Source organism: Clarias gariepinus, chromosome 14 (assembly GCF_024256425.1).
Source record: "Clarias gariepinus isolate MV-2021 ecotype Netherlands chromosome 14, CGAR_prim_01v2, whole genome shotgun sequence".
NCBI classification, from domain to species: domain Eukaryota; kingdom Metazoa; phylum Chordata; class Actinopteri; order Siluriformes; family Clariidae; genus Clarias; species Clarias gariepinus.
In genome coordinates this window covers 5,757,403-5,775,558 of record NC_071113.1, presented here as the reverse complement: position 1 = coordinate 5,775,558, position 18,156 = coordinate 5,757,403, and the positions used below count along the sequence as shown (strand labels likewise).

At 39.1% G+C, this 18,156-nt stretch overlaps 1 protein-coding gene across 1 annotated transcript in view; it reads right to left on the bottom strand.

The window, feature by feature from the left end:
- Window positions 1-15,558, bottom strand: part of si:dkey-191m6.4 (rho GTPase-activating protein 22) — a 29,461-nt gene extending 13,903 nt beyond the window's left edge. Inside the window, exons 1-3 of the mRNA XM_053510856.1 lie at window positions 15,223-15,558; window positions 9,577-9,776; window positions 3,337-3,424 (exon numbers count right to left, since the gene is read on the bottom strand). Coding sequence (XP_053366831.1) covers window positions 3,337-3,424; window positions 9,577-9,776; window positions 15,223-15,265 — 331 coding nt within the window. The 5' untranslated portion in view covers window positions 15,266-15,558. The remainder of the gene's footprint in view (window positions 1-3,336; window positions 3,425-9,576; window positions 9,777-15,222) is intronic.
- Between the last annotated feature and the right edge of the window lie 2,598 nt (window positions 15,559-18,156).

The following is an 18,156-nucleotide window of genomic DNA, read 5'->3' as shown; positions in this document are numbered from 1 at the left end:
CCGGAACATAAATAATGCTTTCGTAGGGCACTTCGAAGGGGGAATAATTGCGATGGTATCGCTGTTATATCGTTTCAAAGTGAATTTGTAATTAAAATAACTGAAAATGAATAGCCTAATATCTGAGCACCAAAACACCAAGTTTTCCAAATCGCTCAAAGTGGTTGGGAAAATATTTAGAAACTTATAGTGCGTAGAGTCGTTAACTGTGAATAGAACACACCCAGTCGCGGCAGGAGACTATGCTTCTAACCACAGGTCGAAGGCTGTAGTTCCAACCACGTAAGTTTGCGACGCTGTTTGCGAATGTTCGTTTGAACTAGGGTTTCGAGAAACACCGAATTGTTGAACTATGTTGGTAACGACGGAACTTGCGACCATAGTTGGCTAACGATGCTTTTGGGAAACGCACCCCTGGGTGAGTTTCATCCAAGTACTCTGGTTAACTAGTCCCTGTTATTACCTATATTGTAAGAGGTGTAAACAGTCGTTATCTCACTAGAAAACATGCAAACTTCAGGTTACTGCTTGACTTCTGACTGTCACAAGGCACTGGCACTGGAGACTCCTTCCAATAATGCTATATAAATAATCATCACCTTACAAGACACTTAACTATGTCAACAAATATACATATACTTAAGCATGTTTAAGTATGGCAAACTGTCATGAAAGTCCTTTTCTGTATTGTAACTGTGGAAATGCTAAACTATGATAACGAGTGCATTAACATAAACCTGTTACTTGGCCTGCAGCTGGATGTTCTGTCAGAGCTGCTGATATCGACAATTATTCAACATTCTTCACATGAACTGCCTGGGGAATCTAACAGCGCTGTGGAATAAGGTACATCAGTTTATAGGTATAATTACTGTATTTCATAATTTTTTTAAATTATCATCTTAAATCTAATATTAATTTGACCTAATTTGCCAATATTACAGGTGTCTACAGGTTTAAATTACAAAAATATAACTCTAGTTTGTTTCCATTGAATGGACGCCCTGAGTTCCGTTTGAATTGGCTGCTGACCCTTAACAGTATACGCTGCTCTTTTCAGGACTGTGAAACAGAATATTTCAGTTTTAATTGGATTACTAGAGGGAAAGAAGGAGAATAAGTAAAGTGTTTTCACAAGGGCTTAGAGCAAATTTAATATCCTACAAAACACTGTGAGGGGTTGTAGAGACATACGTGTGTAAGCTGATTATGAGTGGTTATTGTCAGCATACAGGTGAAATATGATCATAATGTAGTGCATAAACCCCTTCAGTCATGGTAAAACCCAGGCAATGGACTTGACTTGGAATATTGGTCAAAGTCTCATAATGGATGGACGTCATGATATTACAATACATTAAACCCTAAACAGCCATAAAAAAACAACTTTCCTTTGGATTTTTTATTCCATGAAACTGATTCTCTCATGTCAGTTTCTCCTCTATGACATGAGCAGGACCAGGACAGTTCTTAACACCAGAGGCACTAAGCCACTTATTCATTCTTTTGTCAATTCAGGACTTAGTTGCACATTGCTCCAGGCAGGTCTGTGTGCTATCTAGCTAATCCAGAATGCAGTTATAGGACAGTTTTACAACCTTTACAAGTTCTGCTCTGCACCACACTCTGATTCTCTAGCGTCACTCAAATGGACCCATCATTTCCCAGGACACAAGCAAGCCATGTGGCTTAGCGATTCTCTGACATGAAAGGTAGATGGACAAACTTCAAGTCACAGCTTGACTCCTGACTGTTACAAGGGCACTGACACTGGAGACTTCTTCCAAAAATTCTAAATAAATAATCAACTCCTTACAAAAAAATTTACCATATAAATAAGTACTGTACGCAGATACTAAAGCATGTTTAAGTATGGCACATCTGTCATAAAAGTCCCGTTCTGTAGTGTAATTATGGAAATATGATAATCAGTGTATTAACATAAACCTGTTACTTTCCCAGAGCTGGATGTTCTGTCAGAGCTGCTTATATCGACAATTATTTAACATTCTTTACGTGAACAGCCTGGAGTACAGTATCTAACGCTGCTGTGGTACTGTATCAGGTACATCAGGTACAGTAGGTATAATTATTTACAGTATAAGGAGAGCAATGTGGCTCTTCTCTGACCTCGCACCTAGTTAGATGGATATGTCAGGTAGGATAAAAGTTATCATTACTTCAATGGCTAGACAAACCTAAAGACAAACAAATTTTTTTTTACATTTGTTCATACTGTATTTACAGGTTTTTGATGTTTAATGGTACTTTTAGTCCATGACCAAGTGAACTAGCATGAGGATGTGTTTTTGAAAGAGACTCTTCTGTAAGTCATTCTGGATAAGGCAGTCAGTCAAATATACAGTACAGTAGTACCTCGGCATACAAAAAAAAATCATGGGTTTCTTAAATTTAATTCAGCATGCGAAGCATTTTTGGGATAAGAGTGATGGAACCGAGCCGAACCAAAAGTTGGGCATATGTTTGGGAGCCGTTCAAAACTTGGCAAGCCAAACAGGTCAAATTTACATTTATTTATTTATTTTTGCATTCTGTGTAAAATTTAGTGAAGATATAGCACCCTGTGTCCCAAGAATGTCTGCAAGGACGGTAGCAAAAAGAAAAGGGAGCCGCTTTCAGTTTTGTTTGTTTTTTAAGCAGGAATCATAAATTAAGGTTAAGTTTAATGTCTATTTATTTAAAACTGTTTAATTTACACGTTTTTTCTAAATGTTTTAAAATTGATCATATCTGTAATATTTTTGGGTGGCTGGAACAGATTATCTGCATTTACATTATTTCCTATGGGAAAATGCGTTTCACAATACAAAACCACCCTAAGAGCTCGCCTCAGTAACGTATTAAATTTGTATGCCAAGGTACAGCTGTAAATGTACCTGGTTATAAGAAAAAAATAATAGATTCTATTCCCCAGCACTGCTGCAATAATGGTGAAACTGTATAATCCCCGTGTTTTGTTTATCCCTTTGAAACAGACCCACATTAAAATTTATTAGACAGGAGAAATATACGTGTGTTGTTTATCTTCAGCTCACATATGATCAATATTCCTATGCTTGGGAATGTCGTGAAGTCTGCTGTGTGTGTATGTGTGCAGGTGGGAGGGACTGTGACAGAGACTAAGATCACCTTTGCGTTTCATTTTTCATATTTACTCTCAGGAGAAACTGACTGGAATATAAAATAGACCAAGCACCATAAATCTGATTACTGTTTTAAAAAAACAAAACAACAACAACAATAGGTTTTATTCTATCTATTTCAGATCATGTTAAGATTTTTTATTTTAAAATGAATGACATTTATTTTTCTTACCTGGTACGATCTCAAACAGATAACGGCCTGGTTCCTCAGGATTAGCTGTAAGCTCATTCACTTGGCTCCCCTTGAGTGAGATACAACCCTGCAATAATAAAACAAATCCATCGGTATATTTTAAAAACACACATGTTTAAAATGCAATTACATTTTTATTTACTTAATTTGATTACTTTAATGCAAAATAAGCAACGTTAATGAACCTCGCTAAACTGTCAGTCTGGTTTAATTTGAGTCCTTTAATGATCATCGTTAAAGAAGTGTCCCATCAATTCACTGTGATTTACTGAAGAGTTTGCACTGGCACCTTATCAAGCCTATTCGCTATTCCAGCAAACAAAGTGGTAAATCCATTTTAAACATCAGATTATGGCAGAAAATAATATGCTTACACAGACTGTATTTCACATTAGTTCATCGCTGGTTGTCATTGATGTTCCATGATTTAACCAGACAAAGATAATACTTCAATATGCATAGAAACATTCAGTATAAACGGTAACGGGCTGTTTATTGCGTTTAAAAAAATACATAGGTTTTAAAATTGAATTTATATTTTCTAATTAATTTTGTTTAGATTCACTTTTAATACAATTATATAATAAATTAAATATATATTGTTATACAATTTCCCTTTGTGATTAATAAAGTATCTATCTATCTATCTATCTATCTATCTATCTATCTATCTATCTATCTATCTATCTATCTATCTAAATTTTCTATTGTAAAGTATATTTCTATTTTTATTTCTATTTTAATCCTAGTCAAATGTAATTTTTTTTATCTTATTTCTTTTATTCATATTTATTAAATAAACTTTAATTCTCTTTTATAAGGTCACTGGTGGTCGTATAAACATTTCACTGCATATCGTACTGTGAATGACTGTGTATGTGACAAAAAAGATTTAAATTTGAATCTATCTATCTATCTATCTATCTATCTATCTATCTATCTATCTATCTATCTATCTATCTATCTATCTATTTTAAACACAGAAACACTAGGCATGAGGCAGGAATACACTAGCTAAATTGATAGATGGATAAATGTTATTGATCCTAAAGGAACATTTTAAATCCACTGGTGAAAGTACAGAAACACAGTAAGGATGGTTATGGCTGCACCCAGACAAAAGACACATTACAAACTCATGGTGAATGACATTTGCAACTAATGTTAACAATATTAAGAGCCAAAAGGTCCATCCTGGACAACTTTATCTCAATACTACATTAAAAATACAAGAAGATCTGGCTCCTTGGAAGCAGAATACAGTATAGATAAATTAGGGGTGGCGCAAGACATCTGCACACTGTCGTATTAAGATAAAACTAAGATTTATAAAGCAATAAAGAAAAGTGTAGAAAGGTGATATGAGGACGTGATATGCAAAATTTTGTTCAAGAAAAGGCCCATGCAGAGTGCAATGAGAAAGATTGTCAATACCAAAACTACCAATCTGAATTGGCCCCAGTGAGAGGCATTAAAAAGACATATGGGCCTGGAGGCTAATGATGGGACAACACGAGAACCTCCACACAGACAGTACACTGGAAACAGACTCAATCTAGTGACGCTGGAGCTGTGAGCTGACCACCAAACAGCCTCTAAGCTTAAACTAAAGTATTCGTTTTATTTTCTGTGATCATTTTCCATTTCCTTCTGTCAGAGTTACATAATACATTATGTAAGAGATAATACATAACACAACAGTACTTCAGTGGAAACAGGCCACGCTTAAGAATCCTTTTTAAAGCCTTCTAATCAATAGCAGAGCTGCGCTCTTAACAGTCGTTTGGTTTAGAATCCAATGTAGATTGATAACAATTCACAGTCCTCGCAGAGTGGATAGACTACAGTAGGTGCGGGGTGAAGATGGTGCATCCTCTGCCTCCTTTCATCACAGCATGTGATTTGCCTGCACGGCTCACCACTTGGAATTTTATTGATTAAAGGCAGGAAGGCAGCCTGGTTTGACATTTGCACACACATCCTGGTGAGCGAAGCATTTGTTACTGGTAGATTATTGACAGGCTCTGATGAGAAGAACTGTCTATCACACACTTCAGGCAAGCAGAATGAGTTGCTAACAAAAACCCGAATGTTATTGATTGGGCTGCAGAACACTGACAGTTGGTAATGTCTGTATTTGTATTCTGAGGAAAATGTCAATCATCTGGGAATGGCACTGGGCATGTTCAACCCGCTGTCTGGAGCCGAAACAGACCATTTAAATGTGTGGTTGATGTATTCCATCATGCAAATGTAAATTGTGAATAGCTGCCATGCCACATTATAACTTCTTAAAAGAGAAAAAGAAAAAACACATTGTACGTATAGATCTTAGATATTTAGATATTTATTTATACTTTGGGTTAGGGTTATATTTAATATTCACAACAATTAAGCCTAAAAAGCAAATATGCCTAAAAAGTACTGAAAACTTTTTTGTATAAAACACAAAAATATAAATGTATATATTAGTATATTAGTTACCAGTTTGCACACGGACTAAACCGCTGCCAGGTCACCAGCAAACTGGCAACAGACACCCATGCCTCACCCACGCCCAAGGGGCCAAAGACCAGCCTATCTCGTCTGAACCCAGAGAAAAGCCAATGTAGCATCAGTGATGGTCATGATAGAAAGGCACCAGAACACCCTGCACAGCACAGCCCACTGCGCACAGGGTCCCACAGACAAAGAGAACAAGTCCACTGATCAAGAACCCATCAAACAGTCCAAACCACGGAGATCCCACTCCTCGACCCACAGCATCCACTGCCAGCCACCTAGTGCCAGACACCATACAGACAGAGGCCCCGTGGAGCCACAGCCAGAGGGGTCAGAGGTGTCCTGGTGGGACAAAGGGAACCCAAACCGTTAATAGTTTTAATGTTATGGCTTATTGGTGTAATAGTAAACAAATATATTTTACATTCTATCCAGATGTACAGTTTTAGCTGTAGATTAAAGTGTTCCAGAGTGTGCTAAAACACATCCTTGCTAGATAAATATGCTCAATTGCTATTTCAGAAGCACAAAAGGACATCTAATTGTTATAAATATCATTGTCAATGTATTTTATTTTAATAGACACTTTTGAAATTAAAGCATCTTTAAAGAAATGTGATGATTTAGATAGAAGAAAAATGTGTAGTCTGTACATGAAGACCAAAAGGATTTTTTGTAGTACTCATTCCTGATCATCCACCTCCTTTAGACACAATGCAGTGAGATGAGATGTTTAGATGGAGCAAACTTGATATCACTTATCTGTTCCTCAAAAGACATGCCAATCCGTCATAACTACAACATTAAATGTTAGCATTTCAGAATACTTCCATAATCTAAATCTTAATATCCAGAATCTGCTTTTTCATGTCTACACTTGGAGGATTCGAACAAAACCAGCCCTCACCAATTATCGAAATCTGTCAGGCATCTCTCATTACCCATTTAATCACCTCGCTGCATACCAGGTTCCAGCTTCACACAGTACTTTGTATAACATGCTCATCCAAGTTTATTCCCCTTTCAGAGGTTATGAACATGAGCCATCTACAGTATAGCACATGAAACCACCAAATATCTACTAGTGTTAGAGCGAGTTTTCACCCCCCTGAAGTTTAGTATTTGAGATCCCATTGACAGTATATCTTCTTTATCTTCAGCATATTGTGTTCTTTATACACAACTTCTTGACATTTTAAATCCATGATAATGGTTTAACGTTTAAAGTTAAACAAGCTGATGCCAAACACATCACCCTTGCATTGAGAGATTTGGTAAGTAACTCATGTTGGAAAAAGTAATGAGTGTGTTGAAACGCGGGTGGGAATAGCGCAGCAATCCAAAGGCCTATTGTTACTGACTTTTTAGGCATAATGGAAAAATCAAGTTCAAACAGGTCAGGGTGTATTCATGTGCAGTGTTATGGGGATAGGCTCTGGTCAAAAGCACTTACTGAAGATGAGGAATGTTGAGCACATGGTGGCTGGGTACTGTAATTTTGCCAAATCACCCTGTTTTCTCAAAAGAATATTTGGAAAATATAAAGCAAAAGCATGATGAATCTTTTGAAATGGTGTTCAGTTCAGTGAATTCTCCAAGGATCAGCTCAAAGTTTTAATCCTGACCACGCAATACTGCCATTGCCCAGACCCCATTGATCATATTATTAGGTTGAAGAAACCCTACAAATTATCAGACCCAAGTCAAGAACCCATAATGTAAACCAGAAATATGATCTCCCTTATTACTGTGCCAGACACACCCAAATTGATGTGCTGCTAAGGAAGGGATTAGACCAGAAGCCATTGCTGTGGTGGCGCATTACAGAGATTAGACCTTGGCTACATTTGCAATATTTGGCCATAGTTTTTGAGAATTAAAAATGCATGCATGGGCACTTCTACTTCACACTGTAAACACAATCGCTAAGCATTTCATACCAAAACATGCCTGATAGTAACTAAGAGATTAAAAAAGAAAAATAAATCTCGCAAATTAAACAATGTGTTGGAGACAGATTTTATCTTAGACTTATTCTGACCGCACTGGAAGTATTAATGCTACAAGGGGTTTATAAAGAGACTTCAGGCAATGTTGTAACCTGAAACAAAACACTAGGAGCTCTTGTTAAGTTAAATAGATATAATATACAAGGGCCTTCTACAAAGGACGTCTACCCGGAGCCGTCTTATGACATGACAGAGCTCTTCAGCTGAACATCGCGTCGGCTGCCGTTGGATTTGCCAGCACAGACATGAAGAAGCTCACTACTGTGTATGAGTGTATGTGAGATCCAGTAAACTAATTGGCTTGGATTGTTGGGTTTTGAAAGTGTATCACTAGATGAGTCAATGTTCTACCCAGTCATTTTACCACCATAAATTATTACCTACAGTATTTTCCATGTCATGATCTCATCCACTTGCTCATTACAATACTGACTTTGTCTAGAGGGGATCTCAGAGTATTTTATTGATCCCTAAGGAAAACTGGCAGCAGTCAGATTCGAACCCATACAGTACCTGGTGAGACTGGAGCCTTAAGGCAGCACCTTAGACCCCTTGGTCTCACTTCTCACAAAGACAACACTATACCACCAACACCAAGGCTGTCACATCTAAAACAGCCAGCACATCTAATCTAAAGCACATCCTTTAATTAGACCTCAACATAAGTATTTAACAGTTCTGTGTGCTGATTTTGGAGGGCATTTTGAACAAACCTTATACCAGCATATCTGGTGGACGTCTTTATCATAGGTGGCAGTCCATCATCTGAATCTAAACACCAGCAAACTGTATGTTTTAGTAAGAAGATCCATTTTTTCTCCTGTTTTCTTTCCAATAACGGGGAAAACTTTGTCTCCAATAATGTCCAAATGATCAGGTCTGTTTTCTTTGTTATAGCTATCGTTTTCTACTTAACCACATCTTTGAGTTGCTGCATATAAGGGCATCTGCTCAGTGCTGTGAATGTAAATAATAGACATTTAATTAGATTTAACTTGTCCTTCACACACCCATAGACCAGAGAACAGGCAGCATAGACTGGGGGTCATGAACATACATGGGGTGGCTTGATGTATCAATGGAACCATGATGAAGACCAACAAACTCATCTTTTGTTGCATTCATTCAGATACTGTGTGCTGATATTGTGAAATGTTTCTTGGAATCACATGTACTGTAGACCAGCCACATACGTATAAATGAATCGTAGAAATGTCACATGTTGTTGCAGTATTTTAGTATTGCATCTTGACGAGTTCAGCAATAACTCGGAAATAAAAAAAATCTTATCACATTGCGATCACATTCTTGCGTATGATTCTAGTGTTGAGTATTAACTCTAACCGATGGTCCTATTACATTTGAATGTGTGATCGAATTATTATTATTTTTTATTTGAGACACATCCCATGACAATTTGAGAGGAACAAAAGGACAAAAGATTGCAAAACATATTACTGTTTCGTTTCACAATCTGATGAAAGCAGATATTTTGGCACTGTCCTGCCATAGTATACGCAGAGACTAAACAATGCCACTCACGTTGCTGCTGCTGCTTTTGGAAGATTTCCCAGACCCGAGTTTGATCCCAGGGACGCTATTGAGTCATAATTATACAATAAACTGTCTGGCCTAAATCACTGTAGGAATTCAGCAAACTTTAACCCACTATTGTACTGCTTCATAGGCATTTTTATTAGTCATGTACCTGAGGCTTTGTTTCCTCCTCGTCCTTGTAGAAATAGAGATAATCGGAGCGCAGCACGAACCAACGCAGCTGCCAGTTCTTCATGATGCTTCTCTGCTTCTTGAGCCAGCCGGCCTTGAGCACTCCCTCATGGAGTCCTGGAGATGTGGAGCCACCCGAGCCATGGCTCACCTCACCCATCACCATGCTCTTTGACCTGGCTGTAAGTAAAAACAGGAGACAATTACTAAGACGTTTACTGCATATGAAGATTACATTCACAGATGGTCTACGGAAAGAATACTGTGATTATTTTTTACAATTAAACATGACCTTGTGACAACTTATACTTTAATTCTGCTATGTTAAAATGGATAATAACTACAGCTGCAATAAAGGTAAATGTTTATTCGTTTAATAAGTATTTAAACAATTTTCAAAATGTAGATTCACATCAAATAACTTGCTGGTCACATTGTTCAAAGTCAGCCCTGACACAGGATTTTAGTTCAAGAGGTGTTCAAAGTCAACTCTGGACTTTTGATTGCGTAGAATAACAGAACACAGTTCTGAGAGTAAAAACTCCCTTTATTTCTCTATATAATCCCGTGCTACACTAATGCACTAATCCCAGTGTTTCACTAGGGCTTAGATACCATCAAGGTAGAAAGTTTTCTTATTCTGGAGCCATGATCATGACTGCCTGCTTCAGGTCTGAAACGCTGGCCTCCCAGGAACTCCTTTAATGGCTCCAACACAGATGTGTCTCTTGCACAACTTGGCTACAAGTTACTGTACGTATTGATTTTCAAGAATCAGGCGTTCCATTCTGTGTATATTTATATGAATCACTGCAGTGACACGGCGAACTGTTAAATTTTTTTTTACTGCGGCTAAGAGTCTCATTGATGTATTGTACTGAAAGTCTTCTTTAAATATGAATTGGTTTCATGAGTTCATTAACAAGGCGTACTGTACAAATCCCAGTTTGACTTGTACGCCCTGTTTATTTCTTTCAGCTGTCCATAAAACATTTTTTGTTTTTAGATAAATTATTTCTTAGGTTACCGCAAAGCAACCTTAACTCACACTTCACAGTTCATAGAAGTTATAAAAAAGATTGACTTTGTACATGATTAAAAAATTTAATCATAAGCAAGGCTAGAATGAATAACATCATTACTTAACCTGATCTTAAACAATATGTTTTTTCTTATTTCCTAATCTTATCTGCTGCAGCTTTGTGAAGCCAGGTGGAGTACCCATATCTGAGAAAATTGTGTTTAGAATAAAATTTTTGTTATACAGTAGCTTCTGTCCAAATATCTGTGTATTTTCTCGATGCTGTTTTCAACCCTAATAATGCCCCCTGGGTATTGTTGAGGTTGCAGTGCTGACCTAATGATGCTGTTTATTGTCCTTTGATGTTGGACAAAGCTTAGATTTTTAAGCACTGTAGATATACGGTATACTTCCTTACGTCATTTTAGTTCCCAAACAAATAGATTTAAATCTCTGGCCTCCATCTATCCATGCATCCAGCTAGAAATATCCATAGTCCAACTAGGGACCGTGGAGGCCAGTGGTGACCACTGTATTTATTGCCATTTTTACAACCGTGGTGGGACCTCCGCTCAACACTCACGCACTCATTCACACAGTACAAGCAATGCCAGTTAACCCAATGTGCACGTCTTTGGACTGTGGGAGGAAACCGAGGTTACCCGGACGGAGGAAACCCACCAAGCACGGGGAAAGCAAGCAAACTCCATGCGCACATGAACCCGGACCCTAGACGTCTAAGGTGACAGTACTGTAATAACCACTATGCCAACGTGCCATCAATCTATAATACCATAAAAGAACAAGGACGTTTCTACATGGTATGGTTTTAAATGTCATATTATGCTGTAGATTATTTTCACCCATCAAAAACTTCTGGGATACTGTCATACTGATATCATTACCGCCCTATTTTGTAGTCATTTAGACAATGTTTTAAGAAATCACCATACTGTAGAACAAGCCATGAAAGTTTAGAAGATATCATGTCCAGATATGATGGTTAATGGAGAAGATGAGAAGCAAATTGTTCCAGTTATGAACAGTGAAAGGCTGCACTCGCCTGACCCACAGGGGCTCTGAGGACACACTCATCATGTATAATTTATGGAAATCAATCCTGCACAAGAGTCTGCCTTTTGCCTCTGGGCTTCAGACACTCGATCAATGCATCGTGTGGCTTTCAAAAAGAAATGTTTTCTCCTGTCTCTGTCTCCTTTTCTTTTATTTGACACTTTAACTCATGTGCCTCGAGAAACATTCTCTTTGATTGGAGCCGGGGTTTTGCCGTAGAATTGAACGGCTATCACTTAAGCATTTACAGAAAAGGAATTGGCTGAAAAAGGGGAGAAAAAAGCCTTGTGAAGTATCACGTGTCAATATTTCTACATGTCGTGTCGTGAGCACAGAATGAGTTTGAGGAAATAAAACAGCTTTGAAAAAAATAATAAAATCAATAAATCGGATGCAGCGCTGATCGTAATTTCATTGTGTGTGTGTGAGAGAGAGAGTGTGTAAGTAAGTGTAGTGTAGTGTATTCTACATTTCACTTGACTAAGTGCATGTGCTACTGTAAGTACCCTTAAGGCAGTTTAGGTCCAGGATTTAGCATGATAAGGGGTGAGGGTTGTCTGGTGGCTAAGGCGTTGGTCCCACTTTCCAACTCGACCACCACCAAGGTACCACTGTTGGGCCCTTAAGCAAGGCCCTTACCCCTCAACTGCTCACATGTACAGTATAATGAGTTGCTCTGGATAATGGCGTCTGCTGAACTCCATAAAAAACGGAACATAACACAGAGTACAAGTTGCTTGAATTATGTAGTGAATGAATTACCATCGTTTATTCATGATCTATATAATACTGTATGTAAGCAAGCGAGTCTCTGGCCACGTGTGTGACATTTACTGATCTACGTAGGGTTGGTCAATAGATGCATTATGACCCGATCAGCCATAACATTATGACCACTGACCGGTGAAGTGATTGACATTTTAGCATCCAAAGCACAGCACCCTCAGCACCCAAAACCACATTATAGCTTAATAGCTTATTACCCAACCCTCTATTTTTTAGGGTAAAGAAATTGCCCCTGTTTATAATTTGTGAAATTACTCACTCACTCATAACCTATACCACTTTAACCATGTGTTGATCGTGGGGGCTTAAAAACCTATCCAGAGAGTCTTAGGGCACGTGGTGGGGTACACTCTGGACGGGTGCCAATCCAACGCAGGGCACACACACACACACACACACGCACACATCATCTTTGATTTGTAAGAGGTAACCGGAGTACCTGGAGGAAACACACCAAGCACAGGGAGAACACGCAAACACCATGCACACAGACCCTAAGGCCTGAATCGAACCCGGGCCCTGGAGGTGCGAGGCAATGTTGCTAACCACTAAACCACCATGCCACCTTAGTGATGATAGGTATTTGTTATTTCTACCCACATGTTGAAATGTTCTAATGCTAGTCATCTTGTGGCAAAGCTGTGTATCCAGGGTGTTTTATTAATTTCCTGGATAAAACCTTGGAACATAATCACGATGAGGTGCATTAGTTCGTGTCAGGTTTTGCTGATGTGCGTATTTTCCGATGTCTAAAGCAGATGTAAAAACAGAGTTTATTTACAACTGTTGCACAATACTGATTTGCAGATAGACAGATTTATATATATATTTTACGCAATACGTCCCTTACTGTTCTTTCTGGCCTATAAATTTGTAGCAGGGGTGTTTGCACCGCGGCCCTTTTTTAGTTTTGTGCCAGTTTGGAAGTCGGTGTGCAACACAGAACAACAGCACACTATTTCATTTTTGGAGACTTTCGGTGTGATGATTCATACCTTCCCCATCTGTCATGGGTGTTTTTAGGATATGGGCCGTAAAAAATTTCACTTTTATAAAACAAGGCAACACAATCAGGATTACAATTCATTTTTTCCCTTTTAAAACTTTTACCATATGATCAGGGACATTTTATTTATCTGTCTGTAGCAATAACATTATAATAGTGTTGCTATGGAATTACTTTTGTTTGTGACTGAGGTTGGTGCTTTCTTCTGGGAAGCTCCAGTGCTTTAATCTAACTCTGACTCAAATCTTAATTTTTTTCGTGCTATTTCTTCATCTAGACAACTAGAATTAGATGCTGTTGGATTTAACACTCTGCCTCTTCCACCAGAAAGTGTTGTGTTCATATTAATTCATTACATAATGGTGGATTAGTAGTCGCCTTGCAGCTCCAGGTTCTGGGTTCGATTCCCGCCATGTGATCTGTGTGCATGGAGTTTCCTCCAGGCACCCGGTTTTCTCCCACAGTACAAAGACATGCAAATTAGGTTAATTGGCGTTTTCAAATTACCTGCAGTGTATGAATGAGTGTGTATGTGTGTGAGTGTGTGCGTGCCGATGAATTGGCACGCTGTCCAGGGTGTAGCCCGCCCCGTGCCCAAAGTCTCCTGGGATAGGCTCCAGGCCCCCGTGACCCTGAATACAGGATAAAGCGATATAAATAATGAGTGAATGATGATGTAATGAACCAATCCAGCTTAATATATATGTTGCGTTTTGTGTCTGCATTTTTCTAGCCTTTGTATTTAAAATCCAGTGTCATCAATATTCCTCACGCCGATTGCTTCCATGGCAGGCGTTGCGTTTTCCGGTACATTTGCCAGAAACTGTGCAGCTGATGGTTAATGAAGACAGACCTGTTGTGTGTGGGTGGGTGTGTGGATGTGTGGGTGAGAGGGAGTGTGGGTGTGGGGAGGTTTGTGAACCAAATGAAAAAAAAAAACATTTTGGTATAATAAAGATAATAATAAAACCTGAATGATTATTCTGCACAACTGATGTTAAGATTTACATGAGTGGAAATAAAAACATAAATAATAATGTCTGTACAAGGTCCTTGCTAGGAATGTGTGTGTGTGTGTAAAGGAGGGATGTGCCCAGCTGCTGAGAGGTGTAACCTCGCCTGTGTATTCGTGGTCAGCCACCACACAATAAAAACGATTCAAGCAGATTCTAAATTAAGGCTTGTTTCTTATTCAATCCTGCTCGTCCGTATGTCACGACTAAAAAAAATAATAATAATAAAAAAGAAACATGATAGTTTGTAGTGTAATTTCTGAATGGTTTATAATATAATGAGCCCTAAAGCCCAAGACATCCATATTTAATTTCCCTTTTGCATTATAGATGATAGAATAACACATCATACTGTATCAGCCTTAACTTCAGCTCCATCTCTGCACATCCTATCATCATCTCATAGCCGGTATTCTTCATCTTTAAATTAGCAAGATGCAGAAATAAACAAGATTGCATTCACTACATGCTTAGTATACCGTATGAGATCAGGAATAATGTCGTTATCACATCGATGCCGTGTCAAATAACGTCATGACATGAGCACGGATTCATCAAAGCAACATGAGCCGAGTCTCACAGCACAGGATTTTATCATCAGCAGTGCAGCACAGTGTGATTAAATGATGCAAGAACGAAGACAGGGCAGAAGAACAGGAGATGCAGAGCGACCAGAGTGAATGGTGTGTGATGTGTGATGTGATGAGGAACGCATGCATACTGTACCTCTCCTGGTCTGCTTGATCTTAGGACTCAGCATAGCCGTCATCACTGCAGCCGTCACTCCCTGCTCAGCATAGTATTCCACCAGATCTCTCTCTCTCTCTCTCTCTCTCTCTCTCTCTCTCTCTCTCTCTCTCTCTGTCCTCCTGTCCCTTCTATGCTGCAGCTTCCTTTTCTGGTTCACCCGGTTTTCTGTCTTCTCTCCCAGCACCGATGTTCTACTGCTGACCTCATAGTGAAGCGGGGGAGGGATCCCTCATACACGCTTATACGCACGCTTACACACACCCTCATAAGCTCTCCACACCCACCCTTTGGTGCATTATTCATCCAGCCTCTCTTCACTGACCACTCAGTGTGCGTGTGTGTGCGTGTGTGTGTGTACTATTGCGACAATAAGCTTGACGTCTAATTGGCCACAGGCATGTGAGCTCAGCTTGGTTTGCTCTCCAGGGATCTCCTCGTGCTCTTCTCTTTTTTTTTTTCTCCATTTGTTCTCTTTCTCTACTTATCCTCTCACATTTCTTTTTTCTTCTCATAGCAAAGAGGCTGATAAAAAATAATGGTCCCCACAACCTTTAGAACATTTTTTTTTCTTTTCTAAAGGAATACATTTTTGGGAATATCAGAAGACCAACTCCAGGATGTTAGAATAATAGCCCTGGTGCAATTGAATCAACCGTATGGAAAACAGCTGCTCCTCTTATAGTCCGGGTGGGGGAGGAGGCAACTGAAATGAGAGAGCAATAATGGCTCCTTCAGCACTCAAACCCATGGCAGCTGGCATGTTCTCCCCCCCCAAAATCAGAATCCAGAATTTTGGAGCAGAAATTTAGAGGAATCAAATTAATAACCAAGCATGTATTCGATATCTTGAATATTTCCCAAACAATATGTGACATTTTGACAATTAACATTTCACTTATTGCCAAATTATTCCTCACCGTGAGACGTCATACTACATTGCCATGTGATTTATTATGCTACATTGCAGTTTTGGACCTAGACACAGGTAGTGGGCTAGTTGCCATGGTACCCTGTAAAGATTCGATATGGATGTTGCATGCTAAGTTAGCCAGTGTCACATGATTAAGCCAGCACAGGTGTACACCCAGCCAGTCATTATGTAAAGACTGTATAACACCAGGAGGTGTGCTGTTATAGGAAAATGAAGCTGCCACATACAGTACAGTCATTTTCACACCAACCCTATTCTTTCATTCTCTCTATTTGAAAATAAAAAAAACAGCATGACATGTTACTAAGAAATTGTAAAGTGCACCATCCTCTGTCATGAAAACATTGACAGGAAACCAACCGTACTGACTGTTCATCTCCAAACAGAATCCCTCACTATGTCAATGATAAAATGTTCCATTAGGTGGGTGACACGTTAGGTTAGTGGCCTTGCACCTCCAGGGTCCGTTTTCAATTCCCGCCTCGGGGTCTGTGTGCATGCCGTTTGGTGGCTTTCCTCCGGGTACTCCGGCTTCCTCCCACGATCCAAAGACATGCAGATCAGGCTAATTGGTGCCTCCGAAGTGCCCAGAGTGTGTAATTAGGAGTGTGTCTGAATGTTCACCGCAGGTCCTACCACAGTGGTTTAAATGGGAATAAAGACAATTGTCACCATTGGCCTCCATGGTCTCTAGTCCTAGAGTTCCCCAGATGAATGGATGGAATATATATTATACAGATGACATTATTCATATCGACATGAATTTGCCTTCCAGTTTGAGCTGCTTATACCTTCTGACTAATCAGTTTAAAAAAAAAATTTTTTATTGTTTAATAGCGTTGTAACTCTCAAGTTTCAGATCTTCACATCTCAGGGTGTGTGTACACAGAGTTTGCATATTCTCCCTGTGCTTTGTGGGTTTCCTTCGGGTACTCTGTTTTCCTCTCACAGTCCAAAATTGTGTGAATGAGTGTGTGAGTGTGTACTGTATATGTGTATGCCCTGCAATGAATTGGCTCCCCATCCAGGGTCTATCCAGCCTTGTGCCCCAAGTCTCCTGGAATAGGCTCCTGGCCTCCCGCCACCATGTATGCAGGGTAAAGTGTCATGAGTGAGTGTAGTGCTTCTTGTTGCATATAAAAGTAAACATAGGCTCTTCATCTTGAAATGGTTTCGGCCATGTTTGCTGTTGATCTTGTCTTGACCTTGCCTGCCTTTTCCATTCAGTCCTGACTTGGACACTACTGGCTATGGTCTTGGTCATGACTAGGTCTACGTTTCTTTTGAACCAAACATTATACAAAACTTATTATATTATGACACACATACAGAAAAACAAGGAAATTAAGATAACTACATACTGTAGAAGATGTTCAATTTAGTGTAAAATAATAAATGTATTCTCATATTTTTCATTGGACGACCTTGGCCTTTGATTTGAATGTGCATTTGCGATGGCATTGTTTTTTTTACAAACCCTGCATTAATTGTTGCCTGAGTTATTGTATTGGAACCAGTCTGTACACCAATTCATGTGTGAAAATGATTGTTCATTCCTTCCAGAACAATTTTTCCACAGTTTAAACATAATGAATCTTGGCATTGTCATCCTGAAATAGGCCCATGCCTTCAGGGGTAATCTGGTCATTCAGTACATTCAGGTTGTCAGCTGACTTCGTTTCATTACCACATAACTCATAACACTGCATTCTTGTACAGTGTGCATCGCCCCATGCGATTTCTTTCTTACCCTGACGTGTCCATTGTTCTGCAATAGGTTTAGTTGTCTCATCAGACCACATGACCTTTTTCCTTTGCTAAAAAGTCTAGTCTTTATGGTTCATAGCAAATAAGAGCATTTTAAAGCAAGTGGTTTTCTCATGACCACACAGCTGTTTAGTCCCATGTTGTCATCACATTGTGTGTGTGTGAAATGGCATTCCATGGATGCTTGGTTGGACCGAAATCTGGGAAATTTG